The 27,072-nt window shown below is 49.4% G+C and overlaps 1 protein-coding gene across 2 annotated transcripts in view; it reads right to left on the reverse strand.

Moving 5' to 3' along the window:
- Positions 1-24,263, reverse strand: part of cd82b (CD82 molecule b) — a 62,188-nt gene extending 37,925 nt beyond the window's left edge. For both annotated transcript variants that reach the window (XM_048545604.2, XM_048545605.2), the window contains exons 1-2: positions 23,828-24,263; positions 661-737 (exon numbers count right to left, since the gene is read on the reverse strand). In XM_048545604.2, the coding sequence (XP_048401561.1) occupies positions 661-723 (63 nt within the window). In that variant the 5' untranslated portion in view covers positions 724-737; positions 23,828-24,263. The remainder of the gene's footprint in view (positions 1-660; positions 738-23,827) is intronic.
- Between the last annotated feature and the right edge of the window lie 2,809 nt (positions 24,264-27,072).

A 27,072-nucleotide genomic window follows, 5' to 3' on the forward strand; every position in this document is an offset into this window, starting at 1 on the left:
AATGTTGCCAGGGCCCATAGCCTTTGCAGTATCCAGTGTCTCCAACCAGTTATTGATATCATGTGGATTGAGTTGAATTTTGGCTGAAGACTGATGTCTGTAATATTGGAGAACACTGGAGGAGACTGAGATGAATCAACCATTCAGCACTTCTGACTGAAGATTGCAGTGAATGCTTCAGCTTTATCTTTTGAACTGATGTGCTGGGCTCTTCCATCATCGGGGAATATTGATGGTTAGTTCATGAGCTGTAACATCTTGTAAAAATAGGATCAAAAGTTCTAAGAACACATTAACCCAATGGCCTTGGAACAATATGAAAAACAGGCATTAAAGATATACTAGGAATGGCAAAAAGTAAACGCAAAATGTTCCTGCAATGAATATGGAGGTTAACAGAATAGATAATAGGAACTAATAGGGAAGATCATTGTCAACTCCTCCTTTATTAAACATGGGTACCCAGCATCTTCACCCCCTTCCCCTCAGCAAATGTACCGAGGAACTGAGGCTAAATCCAAGCCAGGCAGAGGTTATTTATGAAGAGATGCCGATGGAATCTCACAACACACGCAGAAACTGAAAACCTTGCTTTTCACACCATGAATGTTAATGAGATTATTGATTCTCTTCAGCAAGATGAAGAAATCCTATACTTACAAAGAACAGCAGATTGAAGAGGAACAGAAAGTACTTGGTGGCTTTAATGCAGCCTTTTCCCATGGTTTTCCAATGGCCTGTGAGATTGGACAGAAAAAGAAACTTAACTGAGTTTAATATTCATCTTCATCCTTTAAAACATTCCAGAATACAGCAAACAGGTAGTCAATTAAAGAGGCAGCTTGTGGCAGTGTGAAAAACAACCTGTTTCTTAAAATCAGCAGGCAGCTCATTAAAAAATAAAGCAACCAGATCGAGCACAAGCTTTTTAACTTCACAATTAAACAGCTTTGGATTTTCTGTGCAAGAGCTGCTTGGCTTCATCCGTGGGTCCTGGCCTGACCGTCAGCCTGTGTCATTGAGTTGTCAGTTGAGAATCAGGATGAGAAAGGAAAATTGAGAGCAGCAAAAAGCCGAGAGATGCTTTGAAGATGAGCTATCAGAGCAGTGGGTGGATGGACCAAGGTGGGATTTGTTAGGAATAGTCACAGTGACCCACAGTATGGGTGGGGAAAATGGATACTGTAAGGTCAAGTCAGGTACTGAGGATTCACTAAAGCAAATTTGTCACCTCTACGTGAGAGAGAACCAGGCTCCAGCAAGATATTGATGCAATCATCTATACACAATCCATACTAAACTGGGGCCGTGCTGATAAAAAGCACGACGGGTCAGGGTGGGGTCGGGGAAAGGAAAAAACATGGTATTATTGAAGGGATGTGCCCATGGGGTGGGGTGGGGTGGTGGTGGGAGGAGGGGAATGTGTGAATTGGCAGAGTAAAACATCAATTACATATGAATGGGGAAACACAGGGCAAGCAGACATAGACAAGAGGGGAGACAGTCAGAAGTAGAGATCCAGCAGAGAGAAATCCCATTGATGGAGGAGTCAGTTTACAAAATTGGAAAACCCAGTGTTCTGAGCATGCTCAGGATCTGTGTCTTTGAAAGGTTGAGATTGATTGCCATGGAAACACACACCAGTGAGGTGGAGAACATTAGTGGGACAGTGGCTGGCTTGTGGTGAGGACATACACACCAACAGCAGCGACCCTCAAAATGAAACTTTAAGCCATGACTGGTTGCAGCAGTGTGAGGGGGAATGGGCTGGATGCTATGGAATGCAACAGACAATCAGATTGGAGCTCCAGCAACAAAGGGAAACACTGCAGTCCAATGGAGGAGAACTGTTGGTGCCAGGGAAATGCAGAAAGTCAAAGCCAAATCTAATCAAAGTTCCAAACATGACCACTGTACTCAAAGAGCAGCAGCAGACAGGAAATACACATGTGTGCCTTCAAACCTGTGGTCTATGACTAGTTGTTAAAATACACCCACTCTCAAAATCAGGAGACCTGTCGCCACTAAAATAAGAGGAGTGGGAGGGACACAGTGTGGAAAGACACAGTGATAACGGAGTCCTTTCAGGGACTGCGAGGCTAGGGGAATTCTTGAAAGGGGAGAATAGAGACCCAGCCTTCCTCCCAACTCGAAGAATATCCCTGACAATCTGATGAGTGAACTTGCTGTGCAGTTTGAGGCTCGGGGTAATTGGTGCAATGTGTATTCCTGCTGGGCAACAATTTGTCCTTTTCTCCTTGGCCAACGCAGCATGAAAATACTCTGTGCAGTAGAAAAAGCCCACCTTGTCAGTGAGCTCTCCATCTCTGAGCATCTGTAGCTGATATACTGCATCACACTCACATGATGTGTCACATAGGTCCATCATCCCACCTTCTTAAAATACAACCAGTTTCAACTACATGCAAGCTGCCCAACCAAAACAAACAAGGTGCTGTCTAGGCCTTGATCGACTCAATAAGCCAACACAACTCCAGAAAATAAAAGCCGATTGTTGAAATGCACAAGGTCACCTTCACCATCTCGAGGAAGGCAACACTGCATGATGGATTCTCATTTGATAGAGATCAATGAAATAGGAATCACTCAGGGCTGTAACCTAGGGTATATGATAGAGGATGGGTTGATTTGTTGGACAGGGTCAATGCCGGGTGAGTTGTAAAACACACAGATTCTCCAGGGTACAGTCTCCACAGTCAGTGGGCCACACACAACAGACACATTACCCATCACAGGGCAAACAGATCACATGGCACCAGCTAATCACAGGGCACCTCTTTGAGGAGACCAGTCAAGGCCTGTTCTTGTGGCAAACGCAAGGCAAGGCACATGCCGTGAAGAGAATTATACAGTGAGATCCACACTCTCATGGGGGCATGACCTCACTGTCATCGTGTTTATTGCAATGAAACCCAGCAACCAAATCATCAAAACAGCAAGGACTAGGACAAGCAGCCAAAAGCCATAGAGCGTGTAATGTAATCTCTGCAATAAATTCACCCGAGAGATTTAATCATTAATAAGACAGCACTGTGTATATGACTGAGGTCTGGAACCACTCGGTGTCTCACTGAGACACAGGCATCATTCTGACTGGGAATCACACTCTCCCAGTGACTTCTTCTACACTGACTGAGAGCAGGATAGGCCAACATTCCCATAAGCAAGCAACACTTCCCAAGTTGGGACCGGGATCAGGGTTGAGGTGAGACCAGAACATGGACCAGGATCAAATAGGATGGGCTCCACCTGGAACATTCTGGGACCAGAGTCCTGGAGAATTACATAACTGGAACTGTGGAATGGGCTTTCAACTAAATAGTGGGGAAGAGGGGTGTTCAGTTGCATGAAAAATTATGGAAGAATTTACAGCTGGAGAAGCCTGAGCAGAGGCTATTAAATTCTTCAGAACAAGTAAGACAACAGACAGATGGAAAGGGTCAGGAATACAACTATCAGGCAAAGCAGATAAGGGGACAAAAAGGGTGCAGTCATTGCAGGATTGAGGGTGTTGTACTGAACTGCAGGCAGTGTACAAATCAAGGGAAATCAGCTTGAAGCACAGATTGAAATTGGCAGGTACAATGTTGTGGGTATCACAGAACTGGCTGCAAGGGGATCAGGGTTGGGAAGTAAATCTCTAAGGATACACGTACTTTTGAAAGGACAGGCAGAGGGGCAGAGTGGACGGGATTATCTTGTTAGTAAGAAATGAAACTAAATAGATAGCAAGAAGCGTGGGCAGATTTGGGGAACTGCAAAGGGAAAAAGACCTTGATGAGTGTTACATAGAGGCCTCCAACACACACACACAGACACACGCTCATACTCTAACATACACTGGCACAGATGGTTCTTGTAGCAGCACAGCTTTAATTCTCAGTAGTTGCTAACCACTTCCTGTTTTTATTACAACAGCAGACTGTCTTTGAGACGGTGGTGGGGGGAGGGGCTCATGTGATGGTTCTGGGGAGGGAGGTGACGGCCTGCAAGTGAACCTGTAGGACACGTTCAATGACCCAGTCAACCAGGCTGAATAAAAAGGACATCACAGTGGACAACAGTTTGAGATGGCAGGCTTTTTGCACTGCGCAGACTGTGTATCACTCTGGACTGATTTGACAAAGTTTGATTAGAGCTGTGCCAGGATTTAATGTTCCTCAGCTGGAGCAGCACGTGCTTCACAGAGTTCTCAGCTTTGACCATACACTGGTGTGTGCTTCCTGCTCCTTTGCTGTGACAGTGTGTAACTGAGGGGTACTCTCCCCCTGCTGCTCTCAGGGGAACCTTGCCGTGCTGCCCACTGCCTGTCACTGTGCCACACCGAGTACCCTGATTACACACACTGCCTTACTTCCCGGCTGCTTATTTAACCAGCATTCCCCTCCCTACAGCCCTTTATCCATTAGGGATCCAAACACAGTGATCAGGGATATGCCTGGGGCTACCAGAGGTCTTGTTCCATCAGGGACCCAAACACAGTGATTGGCAATATGCCTGGGGTTATCATAGGCCTTGTTCCATCAGGAATCTATATACAGTGAGTTCCCCTCACCTTCTGCCCCACTTTAATCCTGCACCCCCCGACTAACCCAGTCATTGGTCCCTTCATCATGGGGAAATGTTTCTTCCCGTCTATCCTGTATTTGTGCCTCATGATTATTTACATCCTTGTCATGCCCCTTCTCAATCTCCTCTGCTCTAAGGAAAACAACCCCTATATGTCCAATCTCTCAAATAACAGAAACTCATCAGCCCAGGTAACTACCGGTAAATCTCTGCGCCTTCTCTCATGTCATCAGAACCCTCCCGTAATGTGAGTTCCAGAACTTCATATAATACTCTAGCTAAGGCCTGACCAATGTTTTATACAGTCACAGCATTACATCCCTGCTCTTAAACTCTGTGCCTCGGCTAATAAAGGCAAGTATCCATGTGCCTTCTTAAACATTTTATCTAACTGTCTCTCTACCTTGAGGGACTGGTGAACAAGCACACCAAGATCCTACTGTTTATGTATTCCATTGCCTTGTTAGTCCTGACCAGGTGTCTCACCTCTCACTTATCCAGATTGAATTCCTTCTATCACTGACCAGCCCAACTGACCTGCCTATCTCTATCCTCCTCTAATCTAAAGCTATCCTCCTCACTATCTATCACCCCATTAATTCTTGTATCCAAACCTACATAACCAGAGACTCATTCCAGGTCAGTGTATATTCAGTGATTGAGGTTCAATATGGGGTTATGACAGGCTTTGCTCTATCAGGGATCTCTAGACAGTGAGCGGGGATCAGTCTGTTGCATGCTAGAGCAAAGAAGAACTGAACAAAGGACAGTACAGTGCAGGAACTGGCCCTTTGGCCCATGAAGACTACACTGACAAATGATGCCTTGCAAAACTAAAAATCTCTTCTCTCTATGCAGTCCATATCTCTCTATTCCCTGCTTATTCATATATCTGTTATACCTCTTAAACATTATTACTGTATCCACCTCCAGCGCCTACTGTGGCAGTGCATACCAGGCACTGAGCACCCTCTGTGTACAAAACCTGCCTCTCTCATCTTCTTTAAACTTAGCTGTTTTAACCTTAAAAACTATGTCCCCAAGACAGTGACATTTCTACCCTGGGAGAAAGACTCCAATTATCTATTCTCTCCTCATCAGTTTATAAACTTCTATCAGATCACCTCTCATCCTTCAATGTTCAAGTGAAAACAAACTACTACTCGGAGAGTAGTAAGGGAATGGAACGCTTTGCCTGCAACGGTAGTAGATTCGCCAACTTTAGGTACATTTAAGTCGTCATTGGACAAGCATATGGACGTACATGGAATAGTGTAGGTTAGATGGGCTTGAGATCGGTATGACAGGTCGGCACAACATCGAGGGCCGAAGGGCCTGTACTGCGCTGTAGTGTTCTATGTTCTATGTTCTACTAAAACCAAGTTTGTCCAGTCTCTCTTCACAGCTGATATCTATGTATTAGTGGCCTTGTTCCACCAGGGATCAATATCGAGTGTGATCTGTCAGTACAGTACAAGATCCTCAGCACTCTGACTGCCCAGGAGCATGGAAGATCACCAGAGCCATCAGGAATGGAAATTCCCTCCAGGCCAGTCTTACAGTTTTATCATTGATTAATCCACCAATCACCGTACTCGGTGTCTCTCACCATCCCATCTCACAGCAAACACATTGATCTGTCCCTGGGGCCTTAACCACCTTGTTCCTCTTCAACATCCCCCCTTTCAATGACCCCTCTCAATGCTCCTCAGTATTACCTGGAGGAGACACACTGTATTGAACTCAGACCTCCTTTATAATACTCAGACTCTAAATACCAGAGGCCACCTATTTTATAAAAGCCACCCTGACTTGATCACTTCCCCATGGTTAGCACATTGTTGAGTCAATTTGGATGGTTTATATCTGCGACCTGTGATAACAATGTCCCAGAGAGTCAGGCAGTTATACCTCTGATTGAGTGAGGACATTTCCATTCCAGCCCTTTCACTGGGATTGTCCCAGAGTCTCGATAACATAACTGCTCCTTAGAGGCTATTCCAATTGACACACAAACTGTGGAGTCCTAATAGGAGTGGCTCTGAAGTCAGTGAGTTTAACAGAGATGAAAATGGAATACCTCAGGTCTGTTGCCTTGCTGAGCTCGGTTAGCGTCAGGGCTGGATGCTTCTCCAGTCTAAACAGCTGAGCCATTGTCAGCAAAAGCAATTTGAGCAGGGCCATTAAAGCCGAGATATGCCAGCAAGCCACCACTTCCCAATACCTTGATAACAAAGTATGAGGCTGGATGAACACAGCAGGCCAAGCAGCATCTTAGGAGCACAAAAGCTGACGTTTCGGGCCTAGACCCTTCATTATTACTTCCCAATACCTTAATAGGAGTCATTTTCCAGATACAAGCCATGGACCGACCGGTGGTCACTGAGTGCAAGGGAAGTGATCTGCCCTGGTCACACTAGCAGCCTTGCGATAACACTAGGTACAAGCCATACCCCTAATGTACCCTCAAATGGGATCCTGCAGCACTCAATGCCCATTCCTCAGATGAGACGTCTAGCCTTCCCCTTTGCTGTTACCCACTCTCTCACCAGTCTCTGCACACTCCAAGACAGCCAGTGGTCCCACGAACAGTGCTATGGACAAGGCGCCTACAATTTCAGGCCCTGTCAGACAGGACAGTGTGAGGCCTGACTGTGCCCAGAGTCAGGGGAGTAGTGGGCCTGGATAATGTTCCTCCAGGGATTCCCATGGGCAGGACAAGCTGCTGTGCAGTGTGGCTGGAATATCTCAGGGTCCTGTGCACACAACTCAAAATGTCAATGTAGCCCCGACTAGTCAGCTTGGATTCAAATAAGGTGGCCTCATAACCACTGTATTTGCATAGCACCGTTGGACACAAGAAAGCATTCCAAATTGCTCATTAAGGAAATAAGATAAAAATGGACAGTGGAGTGAAGTTAAACACAGAAGCATTGAGAATAGGATCAGGAGTAGGCCTTTCAGCCCTTAAGCCTACTCTTCCATTTAGTATGATCATTACTGATCATCCAACTCTGTTCCCTGTGCCCACTTTCTCCACATTCCCTTTGATTCCTTTAGCCCAAAGATCTAACTCATTTGTGAAAATGTTCAATGTTTTGGCCTCAACCGCTTTCTGTGGCTATGGATTCCACAGGTGCCCCCTCTGACTAAAGGCATTTCTCCCCAGCTCAGTCCTAAATATTTCCTCCATATCATTAGACTGTGACCAGTTGTTCTGGACGCCCCAGAAGCAGTGTCTAAAACATACCTATGATGAGCAGGGCTGATATTAGGAGAACCTGCCATGGGCCAGGCAACTTGGTAATACAACTTTCGTCCATCCCAGTGTGGGCACGACAACAAACCTTCACTCATCTCACAGCTCAGCTTAGCTTTAATCCGGTCATCAGGAACATCCTTGCTGTGTTTACCCTGAATAGTCCTGCTAGACTTTTACAGGGTTCTATGAGCCTCCCCTCAGTCTTCTAAATGCCAGTGAATACAATTCTAACCAATTCTATCTCTCTCCTGCCATCTCAGGAGTACTGGGCACAAAACCAAATGGTTGGTCAAAGAAATGGGGTGAGGCAGGGAATTTCCTAGTCTGCTACATACTCTGCACTGGGAAGGACTGGCAATATAGGCCTGGGTTGTGCCGGGGGTGGGATGGGGGGAGCAGGAGGTTGCGGGGGAGGTAGCTTGGGGATGGAGGCAAGAGCTCCGAGGAAGAGAAAGTGAGAAATTTTGGTGGTGGTTGCATGAGTAGGACAAGGTCCTGTAGAGGTTAAAACACTGGGAGACGCTGTGTAAAGCTGTCAGCTTCCTGGAGCAAGGTTGTGATGTTGTCATGAAGCTGCTTCTCACTGGACATAAATAGCAGTGTGGCTGATGTCAATTAGATAGGAAGCGGGATGATAGACACTGAGATTGTTGAAAGACTATTCTCTACAATCTAACAATGAGGTTTGAGGCTGATTTATCAGTTTAGCTGCACTGTGTATCCATGAGAAAATGATAAAAGGGAATTATCTCATTGGAAAAAAGAGTCGCTACACACCATAATCGCATTGAGAGAAAGAACATCGTTGCAGTTTCATCTCTGATCAGTCACAGGAGATTATGTGGTCCATTCAATAATCAGGAGCATGCTAGCGAGTTTTGAGAAGATTTGTAGCTCAGGTTGAGGTTCTGGGTGTGAGTTTACTCGCTGAACTGGAAGGTTCATCCCCAGACATTTCGTCACTTTTTTTTTATTTGAAAAAATATACTTTATTCATAGAATGCACAAAAAATAAAACATTTATACATCTACCCAGTCATGCAAGCTGCTCCGGGTTACCGAGGGGGTACGTACACCAACTAAAGGAAAAAACAAAACAAAGAAAAAAAAACAAAGCAAAGAAAATACACCGGCAGTTGTCTCCCCGCACAGTCCCCTTTGGCCCCCTGAGCAGTTGAGGAAGGCGCCAGCTGGACCCATTTACCAGATAGGGCCCTTGTTTCTATTCTGGATGAGGGGTTTCATACGGTGGTCTTTCCCCACCGTGCCTTGGCGGCGGCTGCCCCAAGCTTTAGCGCATCCCTCAGCACGTAGTCCTGGACCTTGGAGTGCGCCAGTCTGCAACACTCGGTTGGGATCAGTTCTTTCAGCTGGCAGACCGGCAAGTTGCGGGCAGACCAAAGAGCATCTTTCACCACATTGATGGTCCTCCAGGCGCAGTTGATGTTGGTCTCGGTGTGCGTACCGGGAAACAGCCCGTAGAGCACGGAGTTCCGTGTCACGGAGCTGCTCAGGACGAACCTCAACAAATACCACTGCATCCCCCTCCAGGCCTCCTGCGCATAGGCACACTCCAGAAAGAGGTGATAGACAGTCTCGTCACCCCTGCAGCTGCCTCGAGGGCAGCGTGCGGTGGCGCAGACATTCCGGGCGTGCATAAAGGATCTCACTGGCAGAGCCCCTCTCACCACCAGCCAAGCAATGTCCTTGTGCTCGTTTGAAAGTTCAGGCGATGAGGCATTCTGCCAAACGACTTTGGCAGTCTGCATGGGGAACCACACGACGGGATCCACCCTCTCCTTTTCCTGAAGGCTCTCGAGAATACTACGTGCTGGCCACGGCCTGACGGCCTTGTGGTCAAAGGTGTTTCCTTTCAAAAATTTCTCTCAAAAATTTCTCCACGAAGGACAGGTGGTACGGGACAGTCCAAATACTCGGAGCGTACCGCGGCAACGAGGCCACGCCCATCCTTCGCAACACCGGGGACAGGTAGAACGTCAGTAAGTAGTGACACATGGTGTTTGCGTACTAAGGATCTACGCACAGCTTGATGCAGCCACACAAAAAGGTAGCCATCAGCGCGAGGGTGGCGTTCAGTACGTCCTTTTTCCCATTTACCAGGTCTTTGTACATGGTGTCCCTGCGGAACCGGTCCATCCTCGACCCTCAAATGAAGTGGAAGATGGCCCGGGTGACCACAGCAGCGCAGGTCCAGGGAATAGGTCAGGCCTGCGCCACATACAACAGTACCGAAAGCCCCTTGCACCTGACAACCAGGTTCTTACCTGCGGAGAGGGACCGGAGTGTCCACCTACCCAGCTTCTGCTTCAGTTTGGTGATACACTCCTCCCAAGTCTTAGTGCACGCCCCAGCTCCACCGAACCAAAACTCAGCACCTTCAGATAGTCTGTCCTGACAGTGAAGGGGATGAAGGAGCGGTCGTCCCAGTTCCCGAAGAACATGACCTCGCTCTTATCCCTATTGACTTTGGCACCCAAGGCCAGTGCAAACTGGCCGCAGATGTCCAACAGCCTACTCACCGACCGACGATCGGTGCAGAAGACAGCGACATTGTCCATGTACAGGGAGGTCTTGACCCGAAGGCCTCCGCTGCCTGGGATAGTCACGCTCTTCTGGCTCACGTCCTTCCTGATGGATGCGGCGAAGGGCTCCACACAGCACACGAGCAAGGCAGGACAGAGCGGGCAGCCCTGCCTGACTCCTGATCTGACGGGAAAACTGTCCGATTCCCACCCGTTGATCGAGCCTGCACTAACGATGTTGGTGTAGAGCAGCCGGATCCAATTGCGGATGCCCTCCCCAAACCCCAATTTGGAGAGGACGTCCCTCATGTAAGCATGAGAGACCCTGTCGAAGGCCTTCTCCTGATTTAGGCTGACAAGGCAGGTGTCCACCCGCCTGTCCTGCACGTAGGCAATCGTATCCCTGATGAGCGCGAGTCTCTCAGTGGGCTTCCTGCCCGGCACAGCACAGGTTTGGTCAGGGTGAATCACCGACTCCAGGACAGACCTGACCCGGTTGGCTATGACCTTGGACAGGATTTTGTAGTCCACGTTCAACAGTGAAATGGGACGCCAATTCTTAATTTCTTCCCTCTCCCCCTTCCTCTTGTAAATTAGGGTGATGATGCCCTTCCTCATGGACTTGCACAATTCCCCTGTCCGAAGCACACTATCGTACACCTCCAGCAGGTCCTGGCCGACCAGGTCCCACAGAGTGGAATACAGCTTGACCGCTAAGCTGTCGCTCCCGGGAGTCTTATTCCTCTCCAAGAACTCGAGGGCTCTGGTCAGCTCGTCCAGGGATATCGGCCGGTCCAGCCACTCCCTCGTGCCATCGTCTAAGACCTCCGTGATAGATGACAGGAATGACTTAGAGGCCGTGCTGTCAGTGGGCTTCGTGTCGTACAGTCTGGCATAGCAGGATCTGCTGATCCTCAAAATGTTGAGCTGAGACGACGTCACCATGCCATTGTCCTCCTTCAGCTGGCTAAGCACAGAGCTCTCTTTGTGCGCCTTCTGAAAGAAGAAACGCGAGCACATCTCGTCCTGCTCCACAGAGCGGACCCTGGACCAGATGATTATCCTGGAGGCCTCCGCGGCGAAGAGCAAGGCTTGCTGGCCCCTCACCTCGCAGGGGTCCTTCGTGACATCAACCCCCATCGACTGCAGAAGGAGCAGGTTCTGCATCCTTTTCTGGCGTCACGACAGCTTTCCCAGCCTCTCTCTCGCCTTCCGAATACCCTTGAGGACAAAGAACCTCTTGATGTTCTCCTTCACCATCTCCCACCAGTCACACGGAGACTCAAAGAGGGGTTTCACGGTTCTCCAACCGGTGGACTCCCTCTTAAGCTCCTCGACGTTCCCTGGGGTCAACAGAGTCGTGTTGAGCTTCCAGGTCCCCTTCCGGCCTGCTGGTAGTCCTGTAAGTGACAGTAAGCCAGCAGGAGGCAGTGGTCAGAGAAGAACACCAGCTCAACGCCGGTGGACCTGACCGAGAACGCCCGTGACACAAACAGGAAGTCTGTCCTTGAGTGGATAGACCCGTCTGGCCGCAACCAGGTGTATCTCCGCTGCGCTCCCTCTGCAGGGAGCAGCTTGGCATCTTACACCGTGCCCATCAGGAATCCACCAGAATGTCCAGTTGACTCCCCCCACCCACTGTCCCCACGCCGGATCTTCCATCTGCATCAATGATGCAGTTGAAGTCTCCGCCTAGGATGACCGGCCTGGACATAGCCAGCAGGGGTGGAAGCCGCTGCAGGACGGCCAACCGCTCACTCTGTACCACTGGGGCGTACATGCTGATCAGCCTCTGGGGAGCGTTCCTGTAGGTGACATCAGCCACTAGGAGGTGCCCCCCCCCCCCCCACTTCCTCCTGAACTTGAGAGATGGTGAAGTTGTGCCCCCGCAGCAGAATAGCCAGGCCTGAGGAGCGACAGTCGTTGCCCCCCCGACCAGATCGAAGGCCCACCAGGTCCAGGCGCCCGACCATTTCCCGTACCTGCAGAGGTGTGGTATCCCGCACTCCTGCAGAAACAGGAGGTCTGCCTTGACGGTGGTCAGGTAGGCCAACGTGGACAAGCATCTTGTGGTGGACTTGATGCTGCGCACATTAACGCTTGCAACCCGTACCCCCATTGTGGGCAGTGACCGCAGTACCCTCCCCAAGTTCCAGGTCCAGCCCTTCCATCTGTCCCTTCAATCCCATTGCCCGGGCGAACTGCTGGACACTCTCCAGGCTCAGGAAGCTGTTCGTGCTGCCTTCCGGGTGGCATCCCCCCGTCGGGGGTATGGAGGCAGGAGACTCCGGCTTTGGGTCAGGTTGGGGCACATTGTTTCTTGCTTTCCACCTGCAGGTTTCAGGGGCCCCAGCGGCGCGTGGCTGGGTGTCGGAGGGAACCTCAGGACACCTCCCGTCCCCTGGAAGTGGGGTGCTGCTTTCCTTCTCAGTGGAAGTCTTCAGCTTCTGCTTTGGGCGGGCCTCATCTGGACAAGTAAGAGGCAGGTCAGGGTGATGCTGAGGACCGTCAGAGGAGCTCTTATAGCCCCCCTGTAGCTGCCTCTTCCCGCCTGATGGTTGCGGAGCTGGGGCCCTCCGGCGTGCCTTCCTCCTCGCCTTCCGGGCCGTCGTCCACTCCCATGGGTCACCTGTTGCCTCCTCCATTGATTCTGGGTTGTCGGGAGGGAGCGGAGCCTGCAGGGGCTCGGGCTTTGCTGGCCTCGGGTCCATCCTGCAGGGCTGGTCCCTCCTGCATGACCTGGCCCTCCAGCACATTAGGGGAGTCCTTGCAGGGGCTGCGTGCCTTCCTCTCCTCCGGGGGGGGGGGCTTGCCCCCGCCTCGGTCATGCCCTGTAGATGTGGCCTGCTTCCCTGCAAAGGTTGCAGCTTTTTTCCTTTGGGCAATCCTTTGCAAGGTGTCCCTCCTCCCTGCAGTTCCTGCAGATGGTGACTTTGCAGTCGGCCACCACGTGACCTGGCCTACCACAGGCATGGCAGACTTTGGGTTTCCCTGCGTAGATGAGGTAGCCCTTGCTCCCGCCGATCATGAAGCTGTACGGTGGGTGTATGATGTTCCCGTATGCGCCCGTCCTCAGCGTCACCCTGACCTGCCTCTTACTGGTCCTTTACATTGGTTAGGTCCCCTTCCACCTTCACATACCTTCCAAGGAAGGTCAGGACATCAGCTGCTGGCATATGCAGGTTGTACATGTGTACAGTCAACATGCGGCTCCTCTGCACCGGCATCACGAACAGTGGGATGGCAGTCAGTACAGAGAAGGGGCCCTCACCTCCTTTCTCCTTGACAACCTCCAGGAAGTGCTCGCAAAGCTTAGTGGTCCTGAAGGTTACATCATAGAAACCTCCTCCAGGGAAATCTTGCAGGCAGTAAATGCTGGTTCACTGAGTTGGAAAGTTCGTTCCCTGACAATCCATCACCAATTCTAGGTAACATCAACAGTGAGCCTCCAGTGAAGCGCTGGTGTTATGTCCCGCTTTCTATTTATCTGTTTAGGTTTCCTTGGGTTGGTGATATCATTTCCTGTTCTTTTTCTCAGAGGATGGTAGATAGGCTCCAAATCAATCCAAATAGAAAGCGGGACATAACACTAGCGCTTCATCGGAGGCTCACTGTTGATGTTACCTAGAATGGTGACGGATTGTCTGAAAACTAACCTTCCAGCTCAGTGAACCAGCTTACATCCGGAACAAAATAAAGACCCATTCTTTTGTGGACCGAGAAGAGGAGAGCGCGACTGTGTTGGAGGTGGAAGGAAGACGTCGGGTTGGCTGTGCACCCTTGCAACCAGTGGATCTTAATGCTGGCTTCGGCCTAACGCTGGTTCAGGGGAGCAGCCAACCTGCAATGATGGCTGCGGCGAGTGCTCGTGCCCTGGGTCAGGGGGTCCGGAACACCATCTGCGTTTCTGTGAAGAAGGTGCACCTGTGGACCACACCTTCTTCGTGAAGAGGGTCCTATTGGACTGTTGTGGGTTCACTGCTGTGGATATTTACTGCCTGCAGGATTTTCCTGGAGGAGGCTTCTACCATGTAACCTTCAGGAGTGTGAAACTTTGCAAGCGCTTCCTGGAGGTTTTCAAGGAGAAAGGAGGTGAGGGCCCCCTCTCTGTACTGACCGTCGTCCCGCTGTTCGTGATGCTGGTGCAGAGGAGCTATATGGTGACTGTACACATGTACAACCCGCATGTGCCAGCAGCTGATGTCCTAACCTTCCTCGGATGGTACGTGAAGGTGAAAGTGCCCCTTCAGGATCTGGACCAGTAAGAGGCAGGTCAGGGTGATGCTGAGGACAGGCGCGGACGGTCACATCGTACACCCAACGTGCAGCTTCACGATTGGCGGGAGCAAGGGCTACCTGACCTATGCAGGGCAACCTAAAGTCTGCCATGTCTGTGGTAGGTCAGAGCACGTGGCGGCCGACTGCAAAGCCACGATCTGCAGGAACTGCAGGGAGGAGGGACACCTTGCAAAGGATTGCCCAAAGGAAAAAAGCTGCAACCTTTGCGGGGAAGCGGGCCACCTCTATAGGGCATGCACATGGCGGGGGACCACCTACGCTCAGGTCGCCGGCAGGGGCAATGCGGGGCAAGCCCCCCCCACCCCACCCCTCCCGGAGGAGAGGAAGGCACGAAGCCCCTGCAAGGACCCCCCTAATGTGCAGGAGGGTCAGGTCATGCAGGAGGGCAAACAGCGTGTCCCCAGCCTGACCCAGAGCCGGACCCTCCTGCCTCCGTACCCCCGACGGGGGGATGCCACCCGGAAGGCAGCACGGATGGTTTCCTGAGCCTGGAGAGCATCCAGCAGTTCGCCCGGGCAATGGGAATGAAGGGACAGATGGACAGGCTGGACCTGGGACTTGGAGGGTACTGCGGTCACTGCCTACAATGGGGGTACGAGTTGCGAGCATTAATGTGCGCAGTGTCAAGTCCACGTTGGCCTACCTGACCACCGTCAAGGCAGACTTCCTGTTTCTGCAGGAGTGCAGGATACCGCACCTCTGCAGGTACGGGAAATGGTCGGGCGCCTGGACCTGTGGGCCTTCGATCTGGTCGAGGGGTAATGACTGTTGCTCCTCGGGCCTGGCTATTCTGCTGTGGGGGCGCAACTTCACCATCTCTCAAGTTCAGGAGGAGGTGGGGGGGGTGCCTCCTAATGGCTGATGTTACCTACAGGAATGCTCCCCTGAGGCTGATCAATGTGTATGACCCAGCGGTACGGAGTGAGCGGTTGGCCGTCCTGCAGCGGCTTCTGCCCCTGCTGGCTACATCCAGGCTGGTCATCCCAGGCGGAGACTTCAACTGCATCATCGATACAGATGGAAGATCCGGCGTGGGGTCAGCCGGTGGGGGGAGTCAACTGGACATCACGTCCAGATTCCTGATGGGCATGGTGAAGGACGCCAAGCTGCAGCACCCCTGCAGACGGAGCGCAGCGGAGATACACCTGGTCGCGGCCAGACGGGTCTATCCGCTCAAGGATAGACTTCCTGTTTGTGTCACGGGTGTTCTCGGTCAGGTCCACCGGCGTCGAGCCAGTGTTCTTCTCTGACCGTTGCCTCCTGCTGGCTGACTGTCACTTACAGGACGACCAGCTGGCCGGCAAGGGGACGTGGAAGCTCAACATGACTCTGTTGACCCCAGAGAACGTCGAGGAGCTTAAGAGGGAATACGCCAGTTGGAGAACCATGAAACCCCTCTTTGAGTCTCCGGGCATCTGGTGGGAGACAGTGAAGGAGAACATCAAGAGGTTCTTTGTCCCCAAGGGTGTTCGGAAGGCGAGAGAGTGTCGGGGAAAGCTGTCGAGCCTCCAGAAAAGGATGCAGAACCTGTTCCGTCTGCAGTCGATGGGGGTCGATGTCACGGAGGACCTCTGCAAGGTGAGGGGCCAGCAATCCTTGCTCTTCGCCGCGGAGGCCTCCAGGATAATCGTCCAGTCCAGGGTCCGCTCTGTGGAGCAGGATGAGACGTGCTCAAGTTTCTTCTTTCAGAAGGTGCACAGAGAGCTCTGTGCTTAGCGGCTGAACGAGGACGATGGCTCAGTGACGTCGTCTCGGCCCGACATTTTGAGGATCAGAAGATCCTGCTATGCCGGACTATACGACACGAAGCCCACGGACAGCACGGCCTCCAAGTCGTTCCTGTCGTCTATCACGGAGGTCTTGGACGATGGCACGAAGGAGTGGCTGGACTGGCCGATATCCCTGGACGAGCTGACCAGAGCCCTCAAGTCCTTGGAGAGGAATAAGACTCCCGGAAGCGACGGCTTACCGGTCGAGCTGTATTCCGCTCTGTGGGACCTGGTCGGCCAGGACCTGCTGGAGGTGTACGATAGCGCGCTTCGGGCAGGGGAAATGTTCAAGTCCATGAGGAAGGGCATCATCACCCTCATTTACAAGAGGAAGGGGGAGAGGGAAGAAATTAAGAATTGGCGTCTCATTTCATTATTGAACGTGGACTACAAAATCCTGGCCAAGGTCATAGCCAACCAGGTCAGGTTTGTCCTGGAGTTGGTGATTCACCGTGACCAAATCTGTGCTGTGTCGGGCAGGAAGATTGCTGAAAGCTTCGCGCTCATCAAGGATACGATCGCCTACGTGCAGGACAGGAGGGTGGACACCTGCCTCGTCAGCCTGGACCAGGGGAAGGCCTTCGACAGGGTCTCTCATGCTTTCATGAGGGACGTCCTCTCCAAATTGGGGTTCCGCAATTGGATCCAGCTGCTGTACACCAACATCGTTAGCGTCGTCTCGATCAACGGGTGGGAATCGGACAGTTTTCCCGTCAAATCAGGAGTCAGGTAGGGCTGCCTGCTCTCTCCTGCCTTGTTCATGTGCTGTATGGAGCCCTTCGCTGCATCCATCAGGAAGGATGTGAGCCTGAAGGGCGTGACTATCCCAGGCAGCGGAGGCCTTCGGGTCAAGACCTCCCTGTACATGGACGATGTCGCCGTCTTCTGCACCGATCGTCGGTCAGTGAGTAGGCTGTTGGACATCTGCAGCCAGTTTGAACTGGCCTCGGGTGCCAAAGTCAATAGGGGTAAGAGCGAGGCCATGTTCTTCAGGAACTGTGGCGACCGCTCCTTCATCCCCTTCACCGTCAGGACAGACTATCTGAAGGTGCTGAGTGTTTGGTTCGGTGGAGCTGGGGCGTGCACTAAGACTTGGGAGGAGTGTATCACCAAACTGAAGCAGAAGCTGGGCAGGTGGACGCTCCAGTCCCCCTCCATCGTGGGTAAGAACCTGGTTGTCAGATGCGAGCGGCTTTCGGTACTGTTGTATGTGGCGCAGGCCTGGCCTGTTCCCTGGACCTGCGCTGCTGTGGTCACCCGAGCCATCTTCCACTTCATTTGGGGGTCGAGGATGGACCGGGTCTGCAGGGACACCATGTACAAAGACCTGGAAAATGGGGGAAAGGACGTACCGAACGCCACCCTTGCGCTGATGGCTACCTTTGTGTGTGGCTGCATCAAGCTGTGCGTAGATCCTCAGTATGCAAACACCAATTGTCACTACTTACTGAGGCTCTACCTGTCCCCGGTGTTGCGAAGGATGGGCCTGGCCTTGTTGTCGCAGAACGCTCCGAGTAGTTGGACTGTCCCGTACCACCTGTCCTTCGTGGAGAAATTTTTGAAAGGAAACAGCTTTGACAATAAGGCTGTCAGGCAGTGGTCAGCACGTAGTATCCTCGAGACCCTTCGGGAAATGGAGAGGGTGGATCCCATCGTGTGGTTCCCCATGCAAACTGCCAAAGTCGTTTGGCAGAATGCCTCATCGCCAGAACTTTTAAACAAGCACAAGGACATTGCTTGGCTGGCGGTGTGAGGGGATCTGCCAGTGAGATCCTTTATGCACGCCCAGAATCTCTGCGCCACCGCACGCTGCCCTCGAGGCGGTCATCGGGGGGACGAGACTGTCTATCACCTCCTTCTGGAGTGTGCCTATGCGCAGGAGGTCTGGAGGGGGATGCAGTGGTATTTGTTGAGGTTCGTCCTGAGCAGCTCTGTGACACGGGACTCCGTGCTCTACGGGCTGTTTCCCGGTACACACACCGAGACCAACATCAACTGCGCCTGGAGGACCATCAATGCGGTGAAAGATGCTCTTTGGTCTTCCCGCAACTTGCTGGTCTGCCAGCTGAAAGAACAGACCCCGACCGAGTGTTGCAGACTGGCGCACTCCAAGGTCCAGGACTACGTGCTGAGGGACGCGCTAAAGCTTGGGGCAGCCACTGCCAAGGTATGGTGGGGAAAGACCACCATATGAAACCCCTCATCCAGAATAGAAACAAGGGCCCTATCTGGTAACTGGGTCCAGCTGGCGCCTTCCCCAACTGGTCAGGGGGCCAACGGGGACTGTGCGGGGAGACGACTGCCGGGGTATTTTGTTTGCTTTGTTTTTTTTGCTTCTTTGCTTTGTTTTTTTCCTTTAGTTGGTGTACGTACCCCCTGGGTAACCCGGAGCAGCTTGCATGACTGGGTAGATGTATAAATGTTTTTTTTTGTACATTCTGTGAATAAAGTATATTTTTTCAAATAAAAAAAAGTAGCGAAATGTCTGAAAACGAACCTTCCTGCTCAGCAAGCAAACTCACATCCAGAATCAGTAGCATGCAAGGTCTGCCTGATATTTCAGTTGCAGGGTGGCCTGCTTGTCCATTCAGATACTGCGTATTCTGTCTGTCAGTTCAAACACAGGAGTGGAGTCTGTCTGATACTGCAAATAGAGGATAGATCAATGTGGGTGAAGAGGTGTTTGATAAAAGTTTGTTGACTTTGGTGAGAGGGTTTAATTGACAGAATCACATACATCTGCCAATCAGAACCTGCTAACCACACTGAACAGCTGCTCTCCCAATAACACTGACCCTGGGCTCAGGATGTCCAGGGTTTCATGTAAATACCTTGTGGGATTGGGTTCTGACAGATCAATATGGTACAGCGAAAACTGTCATTCATTTACTCAATAAATCTTCTCTCTATCACAGACTGGATATCTGGAAACATTGCACAGTGCCACTCTCACACAGGGTCCCACTCTAACCCATCATTCCTGCTCAGTAACTTTAGGTCATCTCTAACTTTTGCTGCAGCAAATTTTCTATTTTATTGTCACTTTCTCAGTGATTCTGAATTAAAAATAGCCCAATCGAATTAATTCAACAAGGGCACACTGAAAAGTGGAATACCTCACTCCGTTCACTTTTCCTTCCTCATCGAGTCAGAGGTTCATCAAAACTCAACCTTCAGTGACACTGACTCACTTCTTACTGATCTCGGTCAATTCTGCTGCAGCACAACAAGGCTGTAGAAATTACACCACTGTTCCAACAGCTCAACCTCACCCAGCAGAGCTGGGCTGGACTCAGCTAAGCTGGGTTGAGGAGATATTAACAACTGCAGATGCTGGAGTCAGAGATAACACAGTGTGGAGCTGAGGAATAGGCCAAGCAGCATCAGAGGAGCAGGAAACTTGATGTTTTGGTTGGGGGAGTCCTGCTGTGTTCTTCCAGCTCCACACTGTATTGAGCAGGGATGAGTTTGGCTGAGCTGACCTGGGCTGAGGGACAGCCGTCTGGGAAGGCAGTTGCAATGTTTGGTAGCTTCTCCATTAACACACCCGTCCTGCAAATTATCAGATCTCTTTGTGCCTGCCCTGAATTTCCCCACTCTGTTTCTCTTCTCCACTTAAACATCTGGGATGGGCCTTCCAAGGTTTGGGATTCCGGGAACTTCCACTAGGCTGCTCCTGTCACAGGGCTGGAAAGAACATCACAAAGGGGTGGAGAGGAATTCCCATAAGCAGTGTCTAAAACATATCTGTCATGAACAGGGCGGATGTTGAGAGAGCCTGCCTTGGGCCAGGCAGCTCAGTCATACAACCCTCCTCCAACACAGTGTGGGCACAACAAACCTTCATTCATCTCACAGCTCAGCTCAGCTTTAATACTGCTTCCAACCAACTGAGTACTTGCAATAATTCTCAGGGACCACACCTCTGGTCAATCGTAAACCTACTCAACCAACCTCTGATCTTAAAATTCTTTCCATTTTGCAGGGGGCTTTGGTTCTAATACTGGTCCTGCACTCACATGCATAGCTTTCTCAGATCTGATGGATTCTGAGGGTCACAATCAACAGGCAATTGGACGGACAGATGAAGGATCATGTCACCCAGGCACGTGGTAGCCCAAAGAGCAATTACCAGGCACAGAGGAACCTGACTGTCCTAAAGCTGAATAGGGCTCACAGAGGCCCTGGCCCTAGGGTGGAGTGTGGGAGCGGTGGGACTGCAGGCCCACAGTGCCAGGAGATTCCAGTAGGCAGGAAGATGGACACAACCAGTACCATGAATTCTGCAATGGCATACTGCCTCCTTAGTGCCAGGAACAGGGCATCATGAAGCAAGAGCAAGGAAAAGCAAATGCCAGAGGGTGTAGTACATCAAAATATCGAACGTAGGAGCAGGAGTAGGCCATTCAGCCCCTTCAAGCCTACTTCCCCATTCATCGTGGCTGTTCATCCAACTGAGTAACCTGTTTAACAGGTCCTGCTTTCTCCCCATATTTTTTGATCACTTTAGCCCCCGAGTGCCACAACCACTCCCTTCTACAAATATCAAGTTTTGGCCTCACCTGCTTTCTGTGGTAGTAAATTCCACAGGCTCAGCACTTTCTGGGTGAAGAAGTCTCTGTTCAATTGTGTCCAACTATTTACCCCATATCGTTAGACTGCGACCACTAATTCTGGATGGTCCTGTCATCCCTCCTGCATCTATCCTGACTAGCCCTGTTAGACTTTTATCAGTTTCTATGAGATACCCCCACAACATGTTTCTGAACCCCAGTGAATATAATCCTGATTGATTCAACCTCTCTTCATACGTCAGTCCAGTCAGTGAGCCAGCAATCAACCTGGTAAACCTGCACTGTGCTCCCTTTGATGGCAGGAACATCCTTCCTCAGGTAAGGAGACTAAAGCTGCCCACAGTTTTCTAGGTATGGTCTCACAAGGCACTGTATAAGTGTACCCGAATCCTCTCGCAATGAAGGCCAATTTGCCTTCTTTACTGCCTGATGCACCTACATCCTCTCCTTCAGTGTCTGGTCTCTTTGTACATTCCTTCTCTGAACTTTTAGCCGTTCAGAAAAAGAATCTGCCTTCCTGTTTTAGTTATCAAAATAGAGAACCTCACATTTATGCACATTTACTCACTTGCTCAACTTGTCCAAATCACACTGAACCATCTCTTCCTCCTCCTCACAGTTTACTTGCCCACCCAGCTTTATGTCATCTGCAAATGTGGAGATATTACATTTAGTTCCCTCACCAAAATCCTTAATATATTTTGTGACTGGCTGGGGTCTTAGCACTGTGCCCTGCCAAACCCCACTAGTCAATGCCTGCCATTTGGAAAAATGCCTGTTTATTCCTACTGTTTGTTTCTTGTCTGCCTCCAGTTTTCCATCTATCTCTTAAGGATAACATACAGGTTCAGTTGGAAGTTAGGGAGGCAAAAACAATGTTAGCATTCACTTGGAGATGGCTAGAATAGAACAGCAGGGTTGTGCTACTGAGGCTGTATAAGGCACTGATCAGACTGCACTTGGAAAATTGTAAGCAACTCTGGGTCCCATATCAGGATGTACTGGTGTTGCAGGAGGTCCGGGGAGGTTCACAAGAATGATCCAAGGGATGAAGGGCTTGTCATGTGAGGAGCATTTGAGGACTCTGCATCTGTATTTGATGGAATTTAGAAGGATGAGGGGGAGGATCTGATTGAAACTTACAGAATATTCCGAGGCCTGGACACAGTGGACATGGAGAAGATGTTTCTACTTATAGGAGAGACCAGGACACAAGGACACGGCCTCAGAGTGAAGGGACGATCCTTTAGAACTGAGATGAGGAGGAATTTCTTCACCAGGCAATAATGAATCTGTGGAACTCATTGCCACAGAAGGCTGTGGAGGTCAAGTCATTGTGTGTCTTTAAGACAGAAATAGATAGATTCTTCATTGGTAAGGAGATCAAGGGTTATGTGGAGGAGGCAGGAGAATGGGGTTGAGAAACTTAGCAGCCATGATCAAATAGCAGAAGTAAATGGCCTAATTCTGCTCCTACATATTCTGATTTTATGATCTCAATAGCTCAGCCTCAATCCCATGTGCTTTAATTTTACACCCCTTATGTAGGACTTTGTCAAAAGTCTTCTGAAATTCCAAATAAACCACATCCACAGCTTGCCCCCATCAACTCTAAGAGTTTCATCCTTGAAGATTTCCAGTAGATTTATCAAGTATGTTTCCCACGTGTAAATCCGTTTGACTCTGTCAGATTCTGTAGCTGTTTTCCAAATGCTCAGCTATTGATTCTTCTAAAATGGACTCTAGCACCTTCCCCACTACCAACACCAAGCTAGCTGATATATAATTCCAGTTTTCTTTCTAGCTCCCTTTCTAAATAAAGGGGTTACATCAGCTACCCTCCAACACTACAGAGTCCGTAGAATCTTGGAAGATGATTACTAATGCATCCACTGTTTCTCAGGCCACTTCCTGAGGTACTTTTGGGGTTTACTGGTCTTTAATTCCACCAATTTCACCAACGTCATTTCCTTATTGATACTAATTTCTTTCAGTTCTCTGCTCTCCCTAAACCTTGTGCTCCCCAACATTTCTGCTATATCTTTGCATCCTTCTTCCTGAACATAGAATGAAAGTATGTATTTTGTCAGCCAGTTGTATGTTCCCATTATAAATTCCTGTCTCTGACAGTAAGGAGCCTACATATGTCTTCATCAATCTTTTTCTCTTTACATTAGTTAGTTTAGACGTACTCTATTTTCCCTTTCTACAGCAATCCCTTTGTCCTCCTCAGCACCAGCGGCACAAAGAGGACAGGTATCCAGGAGCTACGGTCTGATTTTCGGGGGTGGGGGGACAGTGGTGATCAGTGGACAGCATAGGGATCAAGGAAAGGCAGCAGAATGGATTATAGCTCAACAAGTTTGGGTCTGGGACAGAGATTTCAGAGGGTTATTCAGTGTGGAACTGAAAGGTGTGCACCAGTAAAATGAGGAATAAACTGGGTAACAGCAGCCTGCTCGATAGACTAGAGGATGCAGCGCCGCCTTGAAAGAGTGGATTCAGAGGATCAGGAAAGCAAAACCAGGATTACAATGAAGGTACGTACACAATGTGTGGCGAATAAAGTCTATACAGCTCCATACACAAATCACGGTGTGGGATTATCACACTGACACTGTACTGTCTAATCTCAGGCTAATCCCCCAGACAGATCCAAAACTGATCCCAGACAGTGTTGTCCCTCCTTGGGGCCGGAGAGCAATCGTGAAGAGGTTCCACACCGAACCCAGCTCACTCCGTAACTAATCCCGCTCCCTCTGCGCCCGGAGCCCGCATTCAGTCACTTACCCGGTCCCAAGAGCGGAGCGATGTATGTTCCAAAGCCGGAAGGAGAGAACCGAGTTAGCAGCAGAGGAAGAAAACTCACACCCTCCAAAGAGAGAGGGAGAGAGCTAATAGGGGGAGGAGAGCAACGGGGAGTAAACTGATAGGGGGAGGAGAAAGGGAGGAGAGAACGAAAGAGGTGGAGGGCCTGAAAAGGTCTAACCAACAGGGGGAGAGAAAAGCGAAACAGGAAAATATATATTTAAAGAGAAAGAGTGAAGCGAACCAGAGGTATGCAAGACAGAAAGACAAGATGAAGCATTGACGATGGTGTTCAGATGAGCAGACAGAAAAAGTAAAAAATTGAGCAGACCTCTGTGAACTAAACGTGAGAAAAACGCAGATCTGGAGTCTGAGAGACACAGAGAAGGCAGGAACCGATCTAACCAACAGACTGAGAGAATTGAGAAAGATGGAGATGGGAGTTAACCAAAAAGGGGAAGTAACAAGGACAGAGAATTAAAGAGATGGTGAAAGATCATATTCACAGTCAGTCCTATCAGAGCCTGTAAACAGAGAGATAGTGCAAGGGGAATACAGAACAGAAATAATGTACGGAGAGGGTGAGGGAGAGACATAGTTCCAGTCTGAAATGCAGTGCCTAAGAGTGTGCTGGAGGCAGGGGCAATTGAAGCACCCCAAAGGGACAAAAACAAGTTGCTGGAAAAATTCAGCAATTAATTAAACCCATTCTCCAGTCTTCTCCCTGTAAAACTTGACCCTTTTACTAATCAATAACCTAATTGTCACTGTCTTAATTACGCTCAATAACATGGTCTCCACAGCCCTCTGCAGCAAAGAGTTCCACAAATTCGCCATCCTCTGGCTGAAGAATTTCCTCCTCAACTCAGTTCTAAAGGACCATCACTGCACTCTGAACTTGTGCTCACAGGTCCTAGTCTCTCCGACTAGTGGAAACATCTTCATGTCTACTCTACCCAGACATCTTAGTATTTTGTAAGCTTTAATTAGCTATGGCAATACAGTGACTTTGTGGTTAGCATTGCTGCCTCAGAGCGTTTCAATTCCTTCCATGGTTGACTGTTTATGTGGCATTTATACATTCTCCCCATGTCTGCGTGGGTTTGCTGTGGGTGCTCAGGTTTCCTTCCATTGTCCAAAGATGGCAGGTTAGGTGGATTGGCCATGCTAAATAACCCATAGTTTCCAAGGATATGCAGACTTGGTGTATTAGCCATAGGAAAATGCAGGTCTACAGGAATAGGGTAGGTGTGGGGGTTTGGATGGGATGCCCTTTAGAGGGTTGATGCAGACCCAATGGACTGAATGGTCCACTTCTATAGTATGGGATTCTATGATACCCTCCTACTAAACTTCAAACAGAAACAGAGTCCTCAATCTCGTCTCATTTGATATGGGTGACAGTATTGGTATGGGTATGGTATTGGTGTGTGTATGGTATTGGTGTAGGTACGGTATTGGTGTGGATACAGTATTGGTGTCAGTATGGTATTGGTGTGGATACAGTATTGGTGTAGGTGCGGTATTGGTGTGGATACAGTATTAGTGTAGGTATGGTATTGGTGTGGATACAGCATTGGTGTTGGTACGGTACTGGCGTGGATACAGTATTGGTGTAGGTACGGTATTGATGTAAGTACGGTATTGGTGTGGATGCCAGTATTGGTCCCGGTATGGTATTGGTGTGGATACAGTATTGGTGTAGTTATGGCATTGATTTAGATACGGTATTGGTGTAGATACGGTATTTGTATAGGTACACTATTGGTATGGATACAGTATTAGTGTGGGTATGGTGCTGGTTTAGGTAAAGTTTGGTGTGGGTGATGGTATTGGTGTAGGTAATGGTTTTGGTGATCGTGCCTAACAAATGTTAGAACTTTTTGAAAATTTGAACATGTGCGTGAATGAGGAAAGTTCGGTTATTGTAGTGTACATGGATTTTAGCGAAGCTTTAAGGTCCCACATAAGAGATTGATTGAGAAGGTACATGGACTGGAGGGAAGCTTGACAAGTTGTATCAGAAACTGGCTTCATTAAAACACACAAAGGGTAGAAGTAGAAGACTGTTTGAGTGACTGGAGGTTGGTGCCCATCAGTGTCCCATAAGGATCAGTACTGGGACCTTTGTTGTTTGTTATACGCATAAATGTACAGATGAAAATATGGGGAGGACTGTCAAGTAAATTTCCAGATGACACCAAGATTGGTAGAGTGATTAATAATGAAGAAGATGGAAGTAAGCTACAGGAAGATATAGATGGATCGGTCAGATGGACAGACCAGTGGTAAGATGTTACATAAGCCTGATAAGTGTGACGTGATGCACTTTGGAAGAAGAAACAAGTTGAAGAAGTATTTAATGAATGGCAGGATACTGAGTAGCTTAGAGGAAAATAGGGATCTTCACAGATCCGTAAAGTCGGCAGAGCACATGAAAAGGATAGTTAAGAAGACATGAGATACTTGCTTTTATCACTCGTGGCAGAGAGAGTAAGTGCAAGGAGGTAATGTTGGAGTTGTACAGCGCAATAGTTAGGCTGCAGCAGGAGTACTCTGTGCAGTTCTGGTCAATTCACTGCAGCAAGGATGTCATATTATTATAAGGGGTACAGAGCACATTCAAAGAACAAGGAACAAAGAAAATTACAGCACAGGAACAGGCCCTTCGGCCCTCCAAGCCTGCGCCGATCGAGATCCTCTCTCTAAATCTGTCATCTATTTTCTGTATCCCTTTGCCTCCAATAAGATTGCATTTACTTTTGAAAGGCTTCTATTTCTCCATGTATTCACATGCCATTGCATCTACTTTGAAAACAGCTTTAAGAACAATCATTACCATTCTATTAATGTATCTTTATCATGAAATGATCTACCACAAATCTGTTTATTTAACAGTAATCCAAAGATGTGCAGGTTAGATGGATTGGCCATGCTAAATTGCCCAATCTGTCCAGGGATGTGCGAGTTTGGTGGGTTAGCCATAGGCAATGTAGAGTTAGAGGTAAAGGGTAGGAGGGTGGGTCTGGATGGGATGCTCTTCGGAGGATCGGTGTGGACTCAATGGGCCAAATGGCCTGGTTCCACAGTGTATGGATTCTAAGATACTATGATACTATGAATAATACTATACATCTTACTATAACTTTCCTTTCCCTTCATACAGTTTTTAACATTATTTCACTGAACGGTCACATCCTTTCTCCTATGCAACACCCCCCAACACC

The sequence above is a fragment of the Stegostoma tigrinum genome, chromosome 17 (assembly GCF_030684315.1).
Source record: "Stegostoma tigrinum isolate sSteTig4 chromosome 17, sSteTig4.hap1, whole genome shotgun sequence".
Lineage (NCBI taxonomy): Eukaryota > Metazoa > Chordata > Chondrichthyes > Orectolobiformes > Stegostomatidae > Stegostoma > Stegostoma tigrinum.